Raw genomic sequence first — 21480 nt, forward strand, 5'->3', positions numbered from 1 at the left:
GCTAGAGGGGGGAATTCCACACAGCGCTGTAACTTGCAATAAATAATTACTGAAACTACCTTTTTAAGTTTCAGTATCTCTTACATTTTAAAATCATGAAGTGGAAATTGTGATCATCTTTTATCTGTATATCCAAGTGAAACGGCTTCTTGATCAAGAAAAAGTAGGACTTGATTATGTCCTTCGTGAACTGATGGGATTTTTGTTGGTTGCTAATAACTGCGATCTCATATGAACTGTCTTAACACTAAAAAAAAAAAAAAGTAAGAGAGGTACAAAAAAAATCCACACAGCGCTGTAACTTACAATAAATAATTACTGAAACAGCAACTTTTTTTTCAAGGTTGAGTAACTTACAATTTTATAGTTTTCATGAAGCGAAAATTGCGATCATCTTTTATCTGTATATCCAAGTGAAATGGCTTCTTGAACAAGAAAAAAGTGTAGAGTAGGGCTTGATTTTGTCCATCATGAACTGATTGGATTGTTGGTTGCTAATAGCTGCGATCTCATTTGAACTGTCTTAACACTTAAAAAAAGAAAGAAGTAAGAGAGGTACAAAAAAAAAAAAATTCCACACAGCGCTGTAGCTTACAATAAATAATTACTGAAACGGCAACATTTTAAGTTTGAGTAACTTACATTTTAAAGTTGTCATGAAGCGGAAATTGCGATCATCTTTTCTCTGTATATTCAAGTGAAACGACTTCTTGAACAAGAAAAAATATAGAGTAGGACTTGATTTTGTCCATTGTGAACTCATTGGATTGTTGTTGGTTGCTAACAGCTGCGATCTCTTATGACTGAAAGGATGCGAGGAGGGGAAGTTTTTTGTTAAATTTGGCGTATAAAGTCACAATTTTCTGTAAAAATTTAAATAAGGCCACATGCAGCTGCATTAACTCTTCTGCATCTCTAGGCATTGTCGACAACACACAGTAGTGGTGTTTTGTTTCTGAATGTATCAGTGTTTTTAAACAAATCGGTTGAGTGAATGATTCAAATGATTCGCTCATAAAGGCAGTCAACTGTCACCACTACTGGTGTATCGATACTTGCAGAAGAATAGGAGAGATATAGTATATTTTCTAGTTTTAGCTTAAGTATATATCAAAAATACATTTGAATTAGAATCTGAAAGAAATGTGAATGAGATTTATGTGAAAAAAGTGTTTAAAATATTTGATGGTTCACACTGTGAACTAAGCTAACTGTGCACTATACTAAGCAACTCAGCTGTGCCTCTCCTTCAAAAGGTATTGTCATTTTATAATATTCTTTATCAAAGAGCTGCTGTCTAGGTTTGAGCCCCTCATTCTTTAAAAATAAGTACCTAAATCTCAGTCATCCCACTGTGTTCTGAAACATTTGACGGCATCATATACAATCAAGTTGGTTTGAGTTGCTCTAATCCCTCAAATTAAAATGTTCTCCCCCTTCTGTGCTATTCTTAGATCAGTACCATATGCCTATGTGTGCAATTGTAATGAGGGAGGAGAATTCTATAACTGATATAAGGCCTTGTAATCCCACTCTCGTCAAGATGTTAAATTCATTTGTAATTGCCCTTTTCCCAAACACAGGTCTGTTGCAGACGTTCACTATTCCCCTGACTGCATGCGGGGACAATGAGAGGGGGATTTCTTATTTTCATCCCAATGAGACTCCAGAGAGCATAATAGATTTAATACAGGTGTTGAGCATACGAGACAGACGGCAGCTGATTTGCCGTCTCAGGGATTAACATATCCTCAAAAAGTGAAGAACAGTCCCACAAGACATTCTGAATATGTTTTCATAATGAAGAGTCATTGCTGCTTAAAGGCCCAGCTATACTCACTTTTTCGTTCTTCACTTAGGGGTAAAAGAGGGAGTATAGACAGACAGACAGACTCTCAGTTGTTTACTGGCACAAGGGCGGGACAACCTGTCACTCATATGAGATCACAGCAATAGCAAACCACAATGAACCAACGATCCAATCAATTTCCGATGGACAAAGTCAAGTCCCACCCTACACTTTTCTTAATTGTTTGAGAAGCCATTTCACTCAGAAATATGTCACAACAGGGAAGAAAATATTGCAATTTCCATTTCACATCGACTTTAAGGTATACAGCTAATGTATTTGTCATTCAGAGCACAGATTGGCAGTTTCAAACTTTCTAAAATACGTGATTCTGCCTGACCAATCGCAGCATTCAGCTAAAATTCTAAAATTCTCAGTGGTCCATGGCAATGCTGTATAGACCGCCTGGCACATAATAAAGAAGGATACATAGTATTGCCCATCACTGCATCCACAAATAATGAAGATTAAGCCTTTAAATGCTAAACAAGAAAGTCTTCAGTAGTATTCATGTGTGTGAGAATTCACGTTCTTAAGATTACTTGTAAGCCTCTATTCTTTATCTAATATTTACACAATCAAAGCTTGTGAGAACATCAAAACAATGTGGCTCAGCAAGAAATGTGAAATGAAGATCTATGCAAAATAAAACCATACTTAAGACTCTTCATCTCTCAAGACTGCAGGCTTTACACGACGTATGGGACCCCTTGTCATAATTATTCTTCCTTCCATTCAAACTTGTCCTCCACAAAAGAAAAAACTGCATGAAGACGTAGCAATTGGCCTCAATGTCCAAAAGCCTGTTGGTGCTACATACAATACTGTCCCTCCAGCCTGAATGCAAAGAAAGACAAGCCTCCGGTTAACAGAGAAAGATTCCTTGCACTGGCAGAGGCTGACTGGCACAACACAAGCACCTTTTATTACCGTCATAATTAATGACCCACAGTGCCGCAGATCTGAAAAGAAGCCTGTTTCCTTAAAGGGAATTAGAAAAAGCAAAATGACGGCCAAAAAGAGCTCAATTAATAACAAAGTGGGCACAGCTCTGGGATAACACAAACAAGGCAGAACATCAGTCAAACACACAGACATGTTGGATAAACAAACGCTTGATTCATTCCTCCAGCCCGATGGGACTACTGATTAAATTAGAAAGCTGAAGAAGTGACAATCAACATGCTGGAGGATAAACAATGCTAGTGTGCTGTAGGGGGCAAAACAAAATGAAACAGAGAAACATTCAATGTTTGACACAATTCTTGAGTCCCAGCTGGGTCAACGCTGAGCATATCACACAAAATGTAAACGGGAAATGTCCAAAGCAATATATGTCACAGGGTGCAAAAGGTAAATGGATCCTCTCACAATATGTGAATCAGAACATGATGCTCAGACAATAATTGGACAAACTGTTGAATATTTCACACTTTTCAATATATATATGTATAACATCAGTTTCATGTGATATTTTTGTCTACTTTTCTTTGTGACAGACAAAACAAAAATGTTGGCGTTCCCTTTTAGAAAAAGGAATTACATTACCATCAAATTCATTGGACAATCAATGAATTGGCATTGATGGTTCCATGAAGAAACCATAACATCCATGGAACCTTTCCATTACACAAAAGGTACTTTATAGTGGAAATGTATGTTGTTTTTCTCATTTTTGTATCTATATGTTTTATAATGTCTATATTGTCTAACAATTCCAGACAACGAGGTTATGGCAATAAAAGGTTCTTTTAAGAACTGTTAACTGTAAGGTTCTCTGGGGAATCAAAATGGTTCTTTAATGGCATTGCTGTCAAATTGCATTTTTGGAACCTTTATTTTCAAGAGTGCAGAAAAATATATTTTTTTTTATTCCATCTATTTGTGTATTTATAAAAAAAAAAAAAATCCTTGCTACGAGCACTTTACTGTCATAACTGTGACTTCACAAAGCACTTATATACTGTTGTTCTCATGTTGATTTGATTGATTCTACTATTCTCATTTGTAAGTCGCTTTGGATAAAAGCGTCTGCTAAATGACTATATGTAAATGTAAGCAAAACAACTGCACATTTTCACTTTTTACAGTGTATTTTTAATGGTAATGTAACAATGTGAACATCATTATGCTTTCAATTGATATCAATAAATCGTTTAAAATGATTTCAAATTTAAAGGTGCCCTAGAACCAGTTTTTACAAGATGTAATATAAGTCTAAGGTGTCCCCTGAATGTGTCTTTGTAGTTTCAGCTCAAAATACCCCATAGATTTTTTTTAATTAATTTTTTTAACTGCCTATTTTGGGGCATCATTAACTATGCACCGATTCAGCGCGCCGCCCCTTTAAATCGCGTGCTCCCTGCCCCCCCCTGAGCTCTCGATTAAAATACAGTGTATTTACAAAGTTCACACAGCTAATATAACCCTCAAGTGGATCTTTACAAGATGTTCGTCATGCATACTGCATGCATGCGTCGGATCATGTGAGTATAGTATTTATTTGGATGTTTACATTTGATTCTGAATGAGTTTGATAGTGCTCTGTGGCTAAAGCTAACATTACACACTGTTGGAGAGATTTATAAAGAATGAAGTTGTGTTTGTGCATTATACAGACTACAAGTGTTTAAAAATGAAAATAGCGACGGCTCTCTTGTCTCTGTGAATACAGTAAGAAACGATGGTAATTTTAACCACATTTAACAGTACATTAGCAACATGCTAACAAAACATTTAGAAAGACAATTCACAAATATCACTAAAAATATCATGTAATCATGGATCATGTCAGTTATTATCGCTCCATCTGCCATTTTTCGCTATTGTTCTTGCTTGCTTACCTAGTCTGATGATTCAGCTGTGCACATGTCCAGACGTTAATACTGGCTGCCCTTGTCTAATGCCTTGAACATGAGCTGGCATATGTAAATATTGGGGGCGTACATATTAATGATCCCGACTGTTACGTAACAGTCGGTGTTATGTTGAGATTCACCTGTTTTTCGGAGGTCTTTTAAACAAATGAGATTTACATATGAAGGAGGAAACAATGGAGTTTGAAACTCAGTGTATGTCTTTTCCATGTACTGAACTCTTGTTATTCAACTATGCCAAGGTAAATTCAATTTTTGATTCTAGGGCACCTTTAAGTAATTTAAAATATTCTCTACATTTAAAGCTGCAGTCTGTAAGTTTTGCCTCTTTGTCGCCATCTCTGTTTGAAACCTGCAATTGCATTTATTTGTGGAATTATCATCTTCATGTGGGTTGTGTATCAGCACGGCTCCTCAGTGCAGATGAATCTAATGTTTGCTGTCAGTCAACACATCAGTGATACTGTACTTCGGAATCACAGATTGTAATCTTGGAAGTATGACCAAAATAAGAATTTTAAGTTTATTAAAAATTATCAATTAAGTAACAAATCTGCCACTTTTGTTCTGACCAACTGAGAAAAAAAGCATTACAATAAATCGCTACCAATGTTGATTAAATCTAACGATCACTTAGCTCGGATCACGTCAAACCATGCAAATTATTATTATTGTTATACTTTGTTCTCAAATTATTAATGTTAACAACATCAGCATTGCGTGACATCAGCATGTGTATTTAGTGTGTATTAGCGTTACCTGTAGCCTACAAGCTGGGACTGGTTATTTATGTACACAAACGTGACGTAATGACGCAAAGACGAACGGCAGCGTGCTTGATTAACCTACCATTACCACTCGAATTAGAACACATTACCGTTGTGAATCGGGCTAAGGTAAGGAGATAGTTTTGAAAACTGTCTGGTTATGTACTTGCTCAAAAATTGATTTTGGCTCATTTTTAACCAAAACAAAAAGTTACGGAATGCAGCTTTAAGTTTACTAGGGTTTTGTTAGCGGATGGTGAAATTAGTGTGCACTGCAGTTCCTCATATAAGAAGCTGATTTTTGAAGAACTCATGCTGGGCTTTTTGAGCGAAAAGCAATTTTGCCTGCTCTCTCCTGCTTGTGTCAAGTTTGCAAAGTCCAATTTTCACATAATATGAAGGTCGTGACTGAATCTGCACTGGTCTTGGTAGGACATAATGGCAACAGAGCTGTAAATTGTTTTTGGGGGAGGGTTGGTTAAGGTGAGGGAAATTACCATTGAGCACCGGTAACACAGTCAGGGACACTGACGAATAGAATAGATTTTCCATCTCAGTGTGTCACATTAGATTTTCGGAGGTGCTCAGTGGCAGGTACATGTGATTAGTAACACTTTAACAATGTAATGAACTTTTTAGTTTATCCATCTTCCAGCTCAGGAATGTAAAAAAAGATCCACCTGCATGATGTGAATGGAGGAGAGAAGAGATCAGTATCAACTTTTTTTTTCTTCAGAATTTTGTTAATCACAATTGTCAAGTAAAATTCATTATGATATATTCTATATATATTTTTTTTTTACTCCTTACATCCATGACTTTTTCTCTTTTTTTCCTCATGCACTTGTCAAGGTAAAAAAAATAAAATTTAATTTCCACAGGATGCCATCAAAAACACGGCTCGGTTGAAATTGAAGGTCACAAAGCCCTGTTTTTAATACCTTGTTTCTGATATGCCGCAGCGCTGTGTTCTCCTTCGGTTTCTTTAGCCTTCTGGTCCTTGAGTTGAGGTTGTCAGGGGCTAAGCCTCCAGCAGGAGGACGTCTACATTCCTCCAGCTTCCAGCAGCCCTGTTCTTCACTCGCCCTCTTTGTGGCTCACAGTGTGGTGGGGTTAGGAGACTGCCGCCTGAGCTGGCCAGAGCCCAGAGCTGCCGCCTCAAACAACTTCAATGTTAATTTCCCTTTCATCTTGTGTGTGAAATTGCTGCTGGTGTGGCTCTGACCCCCAGCATTATGAGGTCAAGTGTTGAAATCTGATGTGCGCCTCTCATGCAGACAGTGCGCAGAGATAGAGGAGTGGGAGAGGAGGTATAAGGAAGGGAAAAGTCTTTACAAGTTCTCTCCTAGCATTGTTAAGGGCTTCAGTGGGCATGAAGCAAGCCTTCACACGTGAAGAAGAGAGAGAGCAAATCCACAAAACCCTCCATCATTCCAAGACAACTGCTGCTGTTCTCCTTTTGCAATATTCAGAACTGTGTGAGATGCAAAGCTATCAAGGAAAAGGTCAGCAAGGCCATATGCTGTTTGTGAACTGCTGTTGTAATATATGTTTCAATTTGCTTGGGGAAGAAATACTGTCACACAATACAGCAGCACACTCATTGTTTTAGGGTGGTCACTAATATGTTTATATCAACCTACACTATTTTATTATATTATATTATATTATATTATATTATATTATATTATATTATATTATATTATATTATATTATATTATATTTAACAACCCAATTGCTGGGTTTGTCCATTTTCAACCCAACTTGGAAAAACCCAGCCGTTGGGTTAGATGGGTTAGAAGTTCAATTTTTAATCCAACGGTTTGGCATATTTCCCCCAAATTTGGTTTAAAACAACCCAGCATTTTTTTAGAGTGTATATTATATTATATTAATCACCCAAAACAGCCATAATAATCTCAGAATTTTACAACTGATGATATAAAGTATGTTTCCTGAGTCTGTATTTGCATATAGATGCCACCTGGTCATTGGCATGCATCTCTCTCATCATCCTCAGAGGCTTCACTCAGCTCTGAATTACATGCCTTGTTCTTTTGTGCCACTTGCAATTCACCATAACTTTCCAAACGAAATGCACAAGTTAACATCTTTTCTTCTAAAGATATTCCTAATCATAAATAAATGCAATCTCTGGCAAAGAAGGGGGTGCAGAGAGAAACATCTGAGTATAGATAACCATTAGATATGATTCCCATGATAAGACTCTGTAATTTGGCTTTTAGAGATAACTCCAGGGGCTGTCATGCTGAACGGCAGCAATTTACTGTTTGTTTTATTTTTTTCCCTATATCCCTTTTTTACACATTTTTATCTGGCCTGTTAAAGTGCTTTTCATCTTAGATGATTTCCACTCTTTTTTTCTGCATTTGCCCCAGAAGGTGAGATCAGAAGAAGGCTGACTGGCGTGTTTTAAAGCGATGGACAAAATACAAATATTTGAGAATGTATTTCATGGTAATTATGTCAGGTTTCATGGCCTGAGCTGTGCACTGAGGCGCTGCCTGGATGCCTTAATTTGTATAGAAATTGTAATCATTTGTTCATTTCAAGGTGAAAATTGCATTTTTTTAATTTAAATTGTATCCTGCGTGATAGGCTATTATCTAGAAAAATTGTCTTTGTGTATTAGAGTCTATACCTAGGCGTCACGCTTGTTAAGAGCTGACTGCTTTCAAAAAGAAGGTTTATGTATGTATCTCCCCTCAGAATGCAGCAGCGCGTGCTCATTATTTTCATTCTGTAGTATTTCACCTCCATTTTGGATTATTACTATGAATAAATCTACAAGCTGATTTCGCGAGCAACCTGTAAACAGGCTCCACGACTTATCTCTTGGATTTATAGGCCTACCTGCATGTTCACCTTGAAATCCCGCCTTTTTTCCCTCACTGAGGTGAAATGGCACGGAGGACAGAGAGAAATAGACGGCGCGCGACATTAAAAGGAGATACGAGACATATCGATAGGGGAAAAAAAAGTGTTGACTGCTCCGAGACTTTTTTCAATAGGGTATATTGAGAGCCTTTTAGACCGAGCGGGGTTAAAGCGACTCCCAGCTCTCTCACAGCTTAATTTTGCAGTTGATGCTGGAGTGTGGAGATTAGAGTCTGGGGGCAAGGAGGGGCACACGGAGGCTTGGTTGAGGGATGCCAGGGTTACTATGGGGGACTATAATCTTGTATTAGGTGCCTGGAGACAGCAAATGAAAGACTGGGTTTAAAAAGGGAAAGTTCGTGTGAATTGCAAGGAGAAATAAAATTGTCTTACCCTATTGACATCTGTACTAAAAAAAAATCCATTTTAGAAGAGTATAATGCTTCCGAGAAGCAGAATATGTCGAACAATGGAGTCTGTCAAAGGGATACATTCTTCTCTCTGTAACAATCTTCTGCTAAGCGCTCTACTTACCGATCCAGGTTATTAGGCAATCATGCGATCTGTCGGTGTAAGCTGATTGTAGGAATGTGGAATCCCTTCGGTGAAGATCAGACACCCGGGCTCAGGTACATAATGTATCCTGGAATAATTATGGGATTTAAGGAGATGTTAGGCTTTGTAAGTGCTTTCTTTGTTACGTTTTCGAGAGGTTGACACCGCAGAGTTTCTAAAACATAATAATAACAGCCAAAGGAGGGGGCGGGGGTCTGGTGGTGAAATTCTTCAGACATGTTTTAATCAGTATGTACCTCGTGGCATGTTCTTACCTCAAAATAACAACGTGTGAGTGACCCAAAATACTCATTATCATGAAAGAAGCACGTCCCAGAAATTCTTTGAAAAATTCCACTGATTGGAAAGTCAGATCTTTGATTCAATTGATGATATTGGCCATTTAGCCTATTTATTCAGTCATTAATTAATGAATTTTTTCTTCTTCTTCTTTTTAGAAAAAACAAATATTACAGTTATCAGATTTATCAGCGTCTTCATAATATTATTGGGAAAATTATCTAAAAAAAATTGCGGTATATACACTCTAAAAAATGTTGGGTTAAATATGGACGAACCCAGGGATTGGGTTGTTTTCACCCAGCCATTTTTTTCAACCAATTTTGGATTTATCTTTTTTAGCCAGCAATATAGTAATGTAGTAAAAGGCATGTTTTTGTTCACCCCCAAATAGGGGCACATTTGTGGGGTATTTTTATGCTGAAACTTGACCAGCCCAGAGACTTATATTACATCTTGTGAAAGAGGGTATAATACAGTAGGTGCCCTTTAACCCAACCTGCTGGGTTTGTCCATATTTAACCCAACTTGGGTTGTTTTTAACCCAGCATTTTTTAGAGTGAATATTTCAGACATTATATACTGATCAGATTATATGCAAATAATAATAATATTATAATCTACATTTATTAATAAATGTTGTGTCTTAAGTATTTCAATGTCTTTTTTATTTTTATGTAATAATAAAATATAGTGAAAAAAAGTTCTTTTTCATTAAAGAAAAAAATAATAATTTGCCATCCATAACTGAGGACAAATAAATAATGGCCATCCAAAAAGCAAGTTTGTTTATCAGATCATCCGAGCAGCTGCTCCCATAGCAATATTGGAAATATGTGAAATTACATTTTATGACATCACATTACATTGAGGACAGCTGAATCATAAAAAGGATTCCTCAGTGCAAAATCACATTCCAGAGACATTCCCTCACTGTGTGAATCCTTTAAATGAACCCAGATGGCCGCACTCAAACTTGTTTACAATGAATATTCCTTTAAAGTTCCTAATTAAACACGAGAGTTTAAAATCCATTCAATCAGAGAGGTGCTCGTTCTGATTAGAGGTGCCTGCATCTTCCCCATCTTGCGACATTAATGCCATTACACATTGTCTGGTATTCAGTGCCCGGCCTGTGCCCCCATAAGAAGTGCAGTAAATTCCCTCAGGCCCTGCAGCTCTTCTCTGAATGCACTGCTCTGAGAGTCTCTGTTGTGACACTGTCTGCAACACTTCACTCTATTCACTTCCAGCGCAACTCAATTACTGGAAACTGATATTTTTAGTATCTTAAATCACCACAACTGTCATGATGCTCCTGACTTCAAAGTGGCTATAAAAATACAGCATTGTTAGGATGGGGATTAAATCATGATTATAGTTGACAGCGACATCAAAGCAATGAAAAAAGTGTATATGATAAATGCCAATAGATTTTCATGTTTTAAGTATTACAGGAAATGAACATTTCAGATTAACAAGCTCTTTATAAATTTAGTAGATGGTAAAGCAAGCGTACATGATAGCCTACTTCTGTCCATATATCATCATTGAGTTGAATGCTTAATAAAATGCTTGAGTGTATTTAAACAGATATGAACATATATTTGACTACTGCATGATCCACTTAGTGAGTGTTGAGAAAGAAAGAAGCATTCTGTGTTTCTTTATCCACTTTTTTGAGCTTTAATCCATAACAGATATGCCAGTGCTACAGTAAAGACACCAACAGGCTGAAGGTAGTAAATGCCAATACAAGTTCCCACTACGCTAGTATTTCATACAGCTGAATAAATTATGCCATGATATTATACACACATGCTGAACGGAAATAAAACAAAGGAAAATACATATGCGCAAAAAGGTAAACAACGAAAGAATAAAGAGCAACTGAGGTTGAAAAGATATTTGGGAAAGGTGTATCGCCTAGTCGGATAGTGCTTTAAATATCCCGAAGGTAGATTAATGATTGCAGTAGAAATGAGTGCTACACACTAAAAACATGATTTTTTTTTTTTCACATTTCTTTTTTGTCTTTTTTGTTTACTACAAAATATTTGAAGTGTTAAAATGGAAATGTCCTCAGTCTTAAGTTGGCACATGGTCATGTGTTCATGTTTCAGTTATTGTCCTGAATATATATGGCATTTTAGGGCATGTCTGTAGTGACACTGGAGCACAGTTTAGTTTCAGTTCATCTTAGCCACAGAAATTGTCTCTGAGGTTAGCTGAGAAAAGGTGGAATAAGGAGCCATTGAATGTAAACACGGAATCCATAAATGTGGTCATATATTCCATCTCTCAATGTAATATCTTGGACATTTTTAAGACAATACCATCACACTTTTGAAATGTAACTTGGCGTAAGATTTGGATTCCCATTAGTATAGTTTCAGTGCATTATTTTGGTGACCACAGAGACAAATGAAGTTCCTCATGAATAAAAAAGTGCTACCAATTTAGTACATCCCCTTTCAAAATATCTGAAACATGAATTCACAAATCGCCCTTCAGCCTTTATCTGATTGCTTTTAAGTTCTTGGATAAATTGTACGCTATATCTATACTTTCCATGAATAGCCAAGAAACATATGGGAAAGTATATAAAAAGCCATAAAATGCTAAAAATGGCATTTGCCCATAAGGGCTCATTATAATGGTAATTATAGTGCCCACAGAGAAGAATCAGTCTGTGTTCATTGCAAAAAAAAAAAAAAAAAAATCCTAGAATCAAAACTATGTATTTTTGTCATTTGGTCATCTTATTCCAGAACAATGTATGCATTTAAAATGAAATGATCATAAATAACACTGATAATTCACCCTCAAACAATTTCTACCCATATAGAGCAGGTCACAGACTGCGGTTTTGCCCCAATGACTAGCCCAGGTTTTGTGGAATGTCAGGTTTAAGATCTCAGTGAGCAAATTGTATATGTTCCTTGTAGTTTTGCAAACAGCCTGCCAAGCTGTCGGCGTCTCTCCGTGTCTATCCATCAGAAATGTAATGTTGCAGAGCAAGGCCTTGTGGTTAAAATAGAAACAGGAACTAAACATGAGAAAAAATAAAAATGAAACATGTAAACAAAGAGTAATTACAATAGTAAATGCAACAGCAATAGGAACAACCACATTTATAATAACAAATATAATTATAATACCATCATTTTCAGTCCTATAAACAACATGGTCCGATCAGTTTGGAATGGGCAAGCGGCTACAGCAGTAGCCTGTGTGTGCTAACACTGGATGTCGATAGGCAGGGCTTTAGTGATTTGGGATCAGACAATTGATGCTCATTTTCCCTCGGCTTCTTTCTGAAGCCCTGAAAGGGTCTCTTTGTTGTGGAAGAGAGAAAGGATCGGGACGAATAAGGAGATGCGGCACAATAGTGTCTGTTTTTTTATGTGGAATGGCTTTTGTATTCACACTGCTATAGGTAGAAAGTCTAAGACTGCCTGTGATTTTTGAATTTCTCTTGGTCTCTTTCACTCGTAGTCAGATGGTCCACGTGTGGTCGCTGCAGAAAGAATGGAAGGATGCTGGTGAAACACATGGGTAGATGTTCAGTTCGAGATCCATCAATACGCCTGTCCCGTCTCCACCTGTAGCAGTCCGAGCACAGCCGAGTGCTCTCCGAGCTTCATCCTTCTCTGCGTGGACAAGCTCACATTCTTAGCCAGGTAATCCACCGCAGCTGCACACAGAGACCAAAATAACTCATTATTTCTCAGAGATATGAAACTCATGTGCAAGTTAATGAAGTGACAGTTTTTACCTGGATCTGTAAAGTGCATACTATTCATACAGATAATTACTTTAATACACCTGTTCTACGATGAACACATTCAAATTTTGTGACTTCTATAATAGGAAATGTGTAGGTGATCTGTTTGTGACTTGTGCTGCAAACTCTTTTCGCAGGATTACATAATGTTAAACAAGACTACACTTTAGTTTGAAACCTTAAAATTAATAACATTTCTGTAATTGTTTAACCATTTTGTAATATTTAGTTTGTTTGCTGTGAGACGCAAAAGCCGTCTTCTCCTATTTTTCTCCTATAATTTTCTGAAGCGACAAGAATACTTTTTGTGCGCAAAAACAAAACATGACTAAGGCTAAAAGTCTTGAAAAAATTTGCTCAATCATTCACTCAATAATCTAAAGTACACACAATTTATAGTCAAATACTTGAATATACCTGTTAAAATTCTGTTTGTGGCAAATCTAAAATTGTTATATATATATATATATATATATATATATATATATATATGTTTGTGACTTGTGCTGCAAACTCTTTTCGCAGGATTACATAATGTTAAACAAGACTACACTTTAGTTTGAAACCTTAAAATTAATAACATTTCTGTAATTGTTTAACCATTTTGTAATATTTAGTTTGTTTGCTGTGAGACGCAAAAGCCGTCTTCTCCTATTTTTCTCCTATAATTTTCTGAAGCGACAAGAATACTTTTTGTGCGCAAAAACAAAACATGACTAAGGCTAAAAGTCTTGAAAAAATTTGCTCAATCATTCACTCAATAATCTAAAGTACACACAATTTATAGTCAAATACTTGAATATACCTGTTAAAATTCTGTTTGTGGCAAATCTAAAATTGTTATATATATATATATATATATATATATATATATATATGTTTGTGACTTGTGCTGCAAACTCTTTTCGGAGGATTACATAATGTTAAACAAGACTACACTTTAGTTTGAAACCTTAAAATTAATAACATTTCTGTAATTGTTTAACCATTTTGTAATATTTAGTTTGTTTGCTGTGAGACGCAAAAGCCGTTTTCTCCTATTTTTCTCCTATAATTTTCTGAAGCGACAAGAATACTTTTTGTGCGCAAAAACAAAACATGACTAAGGCTAAAAGTCTTGAAAAAATTTGCTCAATCATTCACTCAATAATCTAAAGTACACACAATTTATAGTCAAATACTTGAATATACCTGTTAAAATTCTGTTTGTGGCAAATCTAAAATTGTTATATATATATATATATATATATATATATATATATATATATATATATATATATATATATATATATATATATATATATATATATGTTTGTGACTTGTGCTGCAAACTCTTTTCGGAGGATTACATAATGTTAAACAAGACTACACTTTAGTTTGAAACCTTAAAATTAATAACATTTCTGTAATTGTTTAACCATTTTGTAATATTTAGTTTGTTTGCTGTGAGACGCAAAAGCCATTTTCTCCTATTTTTCTCCTATAATTTTCTGAAGCGACAAGAATACTTTTTGTGCGCAAAAACAAAACATGACTAAGGCTAAAAGTCTTGAAAAAATTTGCTCAATCATTCACTCAATAATCTAAAGTACACACAATTTATAGTCAAATACTTGAATATACCTGTTAAAATTCTGTTTGTGGCAAATCTAAAATTGTTATATATATATATATATATATATATATATATATATATATATATATATATATATATATATATATATATATATATATATATATATATATATATATATATATATAGCAATTATGAATACTATATTTTTTTTAAATATAGTATTAAACCATATTTTTTTTAAAAAAACTTGAAAGTCAGTGTGGTATAACCAACATGACTTGAAAACCATAATGTGAGAAATGATGCTCTGTATGGTAATGGAAGTTTAGATGAGTAACTGTCAAATAGAGTAACTCAGAGAAAGCAATTATATTAATAGAAATATATTTTATAAATAGATATTTTTATTTTTATTAGTTTTTTTTTTTCACCTTTAAAATTTTGTTTGAAAAATCTTTGAAAATAATGATTAAAGTTTATTAAGAAAATATTATATTACTTTTGAATTTAGGGTTATACCACACTGACATTTAGAAAAAGAAAAAAAATCCATAAAAATAGGGCTGTACTGTAAAGTACTGTATTAATTTGACGGGATTTTCCGTATTTATTTTTTTACAGGTGTTTTACCTGTATTTTGAATTTTGAACTTCACTGCATTGTGTTTTAGGTTTAACGGAAATGTCCATAAAATTACTGGAGAATGTCCTGGTAATTTTTTACCAGTACATCATTCATTAATATAAAAAAAAAAAAAAATGTATATATATATATATATATATATATATATATATATATATATATATATATATATATATATATATATATATATATATGGGCAACATTATTTGTTAGTGATCCATATGAACAACCTAATATTTTTAACTAATATTATTCTTAGGTAAATATTTTATCACTTTTACTTCAGGGTTACACCACTTGACATTGTGGTCTTTCTAAAAAAGAAAAGAGAACCTCTCTGTTGATTTCCCCCCCCAAAATGCATTAAACCATCCAAATACAAAAGGGACATTTCTACATTTTCACCTTGGACATCTTTATTTGTCATTGATCCATATAAGCAAACTACTGTGGGTTTAGTTTTGGGTTGAGTTTCAGAGCAGACACTTGGCATCACTGAGCTCTCATGAACACACTGCTGATTCCAGAGACACGGAGCACCTGTTCCCCACTGTCACTCATTCCTGTCACAGTGAGTATTCCTCAGCACATTCCTCATTATGTCTGTCATCCCTGTTCTCAGAATTCCACACTTTCCATCATACAACATCATATTGTGACACGCCAGTCTATCCCATCTATCCATCTTTCTTTTAAAAAAATGCCACCCAAAACACAATAAAAAGCGTAAATAAATAAATGCAGAACTTTAAACTTGGATTGGGGGAGAAAAAGTTGGTGAAGCTAAAACTTTTTCAGCTGTACTGAGTAGATTTAGATAATGAGTCCACTCGATTTTCTACGCCTGTGAAAACTGTTACTGTTGATGGAGATATGTATCTGTACGGCTGCGCAAAATGCAATTGAGAGAGGGGAGAGATGGCAGAAAGAGTGAAGAGATTCCCACCAGATAGGTGTAGCACACAAAATGGTGTGACTAACATATCACCTGAGGGCACGACTCTCATTGGATTGATCTGGAGTCTGGCTTTGCTGGGAGATCTTTATCAGGAGCACGTGTCGACTCTATCCCGCGGGCTAATCCAGGGTCAAAGGGCACCCCGAGTCCCGCTCGCAAACCCAGGACCTCAGCATTGATCTGCCTCCCATCTCACACTGTTTCAATTAAAATACACAAGCTAAAGACATTAGGGCCATTTGATTGGTGGAAAAAGACGGTGAATCGAGTTTGGGGTTTGCGAGGACAGGACAGGATGGAAGTGGTACGGCGCAAAAACCGGGGAAGCTCCAATTAACCCCTCTAGCCACTTCCCTTTTAAAACAGAAAAGCAACCCTCGCTGAGCCCAACTGGAATTGGCTAACTTATTAAGTTAGCACAGCGCAAGCTGTAACCTTCAGGTAATTATTTGCATAGACGTTTCCCACCTACATCCTCAAAGCCGAAATGGAAAAAATGAAAGTGGAAACAGTCGAGCGGAGGAGGTTAAACCTGAGGGCTTTGCATTTTGAAACTGACAGGATTGAGTTTTCACTACTTGAGTGTTTTTTGGAGTTGGCATCGCGAACACAGCCACTCCTTTTCCGACAAGCGGTAAACACAGTGATCATTTGATCAAAATGTCAACAATAATGACAGAATGCATCACGACAGAGACGTCTATGACTAATGGATATAAAAGAGGCTTCTGAAGGTGAGCATTAGCATGCTGGCATTAGCTGCTGGGATGTCAAGTCTCTCTGATGTTTTTTGGTCGGAGGCCCTTTGATTACCCCAGTCGAGGAGGTGTTATTTGAACCTCTCCTTCCTTTATTCATCATTAGCAGAAGTGTCGAGGCGGGGCAGAGCGAGGGTGCGTGCGGACGGTGCCAGACATCTGTCAGTGTGACAGTAAGCGCCGCACGTTAGCGTCTGTGAGCAAGAGCAGAAAGGAAGCTGTCAGGGAACGGCGGCACGTACGGTAGCAGCCGCATACCTGTGGGTGGGCTAGCTGTCTGTACAGGAGACACTGGTGCTGACAGCTAGCAGAGAGAGTAATCACAGCTCATTTAACCTCTCTCCCTCAGGAAGCCTTCCTCTCCTGTCAGCACCGTTTACTCCTTAAATCCTGCTCAGAATGAATCTCTACCTTCCCTAAGAGAAGCACCGAATCTGCTCTCTGACACTCACGGTCACAGCGAACACGCAAACACGCGCCTCTACAAAGTGCACCCCTAAGCTGTCTCCCGTATTTCAACGAAATATTAGACAGGTGGGCTAAATCAGTGATTTCGCACCCCAGGGAACATTTAAAGGAACAGTTAACCCAAAATTCAGTACTAAACTCAACTAAAATGTATAACTGAATATAAAATAACTGATTTGTAAATACTTTAAAGAATAACTTACTAGGTACTCTTTTTCCATATAATAGAAAGTGAAACCACAAAAGCCTCATAAAAGTGGTTCATGAAGTCTTCTTGTGTCATATGTTAGCTTTGTGTAGGAACAGACCTAAATTTTAAGCTTCAGAGTCAGTTAGAACTCAAGAACCAGATCTGATTAATTAATGAATGAACCATTCACGTCACTTTTGTAAACCAGATCAACTGATCTGAAAACTGTTCAAAAAGTTCTGTTACTAGTTGTATGATTTTTTGGAAGATTTAGCTATTTAGTGGCTATATGATATTTAACTAAAATTCGTTCAATAGAAGAAAGTAAGTCAACACAGGGATGAATTAAATGAATTAACTATTTCTTAAAGAAAGTCCCAGGGTCAAAAGTTTTTAATAATTATTTGCAATCTCCTCTCTTTTTATAAACTTAACATATTCAGTTCCTTTATAGAAGAAAATCCACTTTTTGACTCCAACGCCCCCCACTGTCAAAGACAACATTTAAAGGACCCTAATCTATTTCTTTTTAAACATTCTTATTTACTGAAACTAAAATACAGAAAATAGTTGCATGTTCTTCAGGGTTTACACTTTTTATTACCAACTAATTTAGTCGTTCGTGATAGCTTTTATTTTCCTAATTGTTTTTTTACAGACAAACAGCAGTTTATTTTGAGCTTGACATGACTAGAAATATATATCACTCTTTTAAAATTCCCATCCAGCTTATATCCAAGACCTATTTTCATGAACTTTTTTCTTTTGTCAAATAAACTTGGATTCACTAATCTTGTTCTTATAACATAATATTTTGAGTTTCTGTTGATGAATCCAATCTCTGTTTTTGTATTAACATTTTGAATTCAGTTAAACAAAAAAAAAATTAGTTAAGGCAGCTAGGTAACTTACTTTTTAAGTTAAACCAACAATCATGTTTTACAGTGTGGGAATCCTGATTGTTAAATAAAAATGACAGTTGTTGAGGGAACAACAATATAATTTGAGTTTACATCTTGATTTTTAAATGTTGTCTTGTTTTGTCTTATTTTAAATAACTTTAAGTCATCTTAAAGCCTCCTTACACCTTGTGTACACCGTACACTAGCGATGCGGCGCGACGCGTCAAAAGATAATAGAACCCATTAAAAATCAGTGATACTGTCTACACTGGATGTGGCGCGACACAACAAATTCCTGACAGTAAACGAATTCCCTGTTCTATTTCTGACGTAGTCCAAGTGCTTTGCAATCGCATTCAGTGTAGACAGCTTTTAGCTGTTCCAGCGCAGCGCAATGCGATGCACCAAAAATTTGGTATAGACACTGTGTTAAAAGTTTTCTAAGGCCTCATAGTGGGTCTCAGTGCCCTGGATGAGAAATCACTGCAGTGTAATATTAAAAAAGAAGTTACTATTAGGAGTTTAAAGGAATACATTTCAGGTTTGGCATCAATGAACTGGTAACTTACATTTACATTTTTATAATTATTCATTTAGCTGATGCTTATTTTATATAAAGAAACTTACAAATGAAGAATACAAGTCCTACTGATTGGGCTGTGGGGTTAAATATGACAAAAAAAGCAATTTAAGGTATAAAAGTAGAGAGGCACTTACTCTGGCCGTACTGACTGTATTGGTAGCCCGCAGTGACGGGGTCCACGCTGTAGCTGGTGGTGCTGTACGTAGGAGGGCAGTAGGACTGGGTGGAGGCGAGGCTGTCGGCGGTCTTGATAGGCTCGGAGCGCTGGCTGCAACTGGCTGAGATGGGGTTGGAAGCCTCCAGGCTGCTGTGCAGGGGGGAGATGGAGAACTCATGCTGGGGCTGAGGGGCCACAGCACTGGGGTTACTGAGGATGCTCATCACCTGGTGGGTAGAAAGGAATGAGAGGCAGGATCAGCAAAAACACAAGGAAAACACTTCATCATAGGCAGTAAATCTGTGTCACAAATCATCGTTGGTCACTACATGCCACTCAAAGTTCAAGGCCTCATCCCTGATAGGGGTTAAACATCTTCACAGCGACCCCTTTCCTGCATCCCAAGGGAGCATTTACCAGCCTGAAAACAGTGTCAGCATAAATAACAGAGACAGAAGGGACCAGTGTAGGGCTGGGTGGTTGAGGGGGGTGTTCAGAGAGTGCCAGGATTGTCTATCCTAAGGCTTTTCTTTATAACAAGCTCCCAGGGAGAATTTAATCTGGAGCCTTCAGCCATCCCAAAGTCTCAAACCTCATGAATGATTAAAATAATAAACACTCATAAACAGTAGATGCCCCCAGAGATTGGGAGATTAGACACTTGACAAGGTCTGTCCTTGTTTCATGTAATATTGTTTACAGCAAACTGTAAACTGTGCAATAGTACTGTGCAATAACAATAGTAATATTTTAATATATGTACACGACCAGTCCAAATTTTGGAATCATTAAGTTTTTATTTTTTTAAAGAAGCCTCTTATGCTCATCAAGGCTGAATTTATTTGATCAAAAATACACTAAAAACAGTCATATTTTCAAATATCATTACAAATTAAAATAACTGTTTTCTATTTTAATGTTTAAAAATGTAATTTATTCCTGTGATGGCCATCATATCAGTCATTTAAACAAATTCTCATTTCCAACTCATCACGTTGTCACTTTTTAAAGCACAGGGTACCCCTTTAGTGTAATTTCTCGACATGTAGGGTACTCCATTGCATTCAGTTGTTTGCCTTATGCATTAGATCAAGGCAGGGCCGTAACCACCATAAACATTTAAAGGGGGACAAGTCTCCCCCAATAATTAAAAATGGTCAATCCCAATATTTGATATTATTGATGCTGCTCTACTGTACTCCATTATGAACTACTCTGTTTGTTGTTAGGATGACAAAAAAAGTTTTAAAAGTTAAATTTTTAGGCTGGTTTACCTCAGCAGTCTAACATCGCTCATCACTGTCAGAATAAGTGATCCGGCCAATCAAATAAAAGAAGGCGGGGCTTACTGTTCACAGAAGACTAGTGCGAATTCCAATGTGACGTTTTCATGCTATTATTTGATTAATATAATATGATTAATGTAATTCATAACTGAATGTGACAAGACAAGAAATGTTTTGTGTTTTTGACATATTAGACAAATAAGAGTGAATATATTTTTTATTATTTGCAAAATAGTTTAAATTTATTAGACCTGGACCTTGTACCGTTCTTATTTCTTTTTTGTTATTCTTGAAATTCCCTTTAAATCTTTTAATTATTTAATTACTTTTAATAAAAAAAAAAAAAAAATCCAAATAACCTTGGAACCCCAATGTTCAAGACATGGCTATGGCCTTAGATCAAGGCACATTTAATTCTTTGCATTTGTAATATGAATATTTATAATTTTGGTCATAGATATATAGATCATAGATGTGTATATGTGTGTATGTATATATATATATATATATATATATATATATATATATATATATATATATATATACACACACACACACACACACACACTTATTCACATGTACCTATTCACAAAAAACTGTTTGAAAACCGATGTGAAAGCTACCGGATAGAAGGGGTGGAGACAGAGGGGGGGAAAAGTGTGTGAAAGGAGGTTGCTCTGCCTGCCACATGCTCCCATTCCGCAGACTGAAACAAAGCATCCTCCTGAACATCAGGTTCACGTTGTGGCTCGCTACGCCCCACTGCCCTTTAGCCGTCTCAGGACCCAACCTGCTAAACCAATTAGCCCATCACAGAGCTGCTGCGAGCGAAATCAAGCCCACATGCACCGCTCAAAACAACATCCATGGGCTATTTGTTGAAGTCTGATACAACCCAGGAGTTGACAGAGGACTTCAGAATGGTCAG

The 21480-nt window shown here is 36.3% G+C and overlaps 1 protein-coding gene across 3 annotated transcripts in view; it reads right to left on the reverse strand.

Annotated features, from left to right (window-relative positions):
* Nucleotides 1–10548: 10548 nt before the first annotated feature.
* pax7b (paired box 7b) overlaps nt 10549–21480 on the reverse strand; it is a 66257-nt gene continuing 55325 nt past the window's right edge. Inside the window, exons 8-10 of one of the 3 annotated variants that reach the window (XR_007182945.1) lie at nt 19244–19493; nt 12407–12942; nt 10549–12294 (exon numbers count right to left, since the gene is read on the reverse strand). Coding sequence is in view for 2 of the 3 variants with exons in the window: in XM_048178032.1 (XP_048033989.1) it covers nt 12827–12942; nt 19244–19493 (366 nt within the window). In the remaining variant the exon portion in view is untranslated. Of the gene's footprint in view, nt 12943–19243; nt 19494–21480 lie in introns of all 3 variants that reach the window. The other 2 variants (XM_048178032.1, XM_048178031.1) reach the window with 2 other exon arrangements.

This window comes from Megalobrama amblycephala, linkage group LG24 (assembly GCF_018812025.1).
Source record: "Megalobrama amblycephala isolate DHTTF-2021 linkage group LG24, ASM1881202v1, whole genome shotgun sequence".
NCBI lineage: Eukaryota > Metazoa > Chordata > Actinopteri > Cypriniformes > Xenocyprididae > Megalobrama > Megalobrama amblycephala.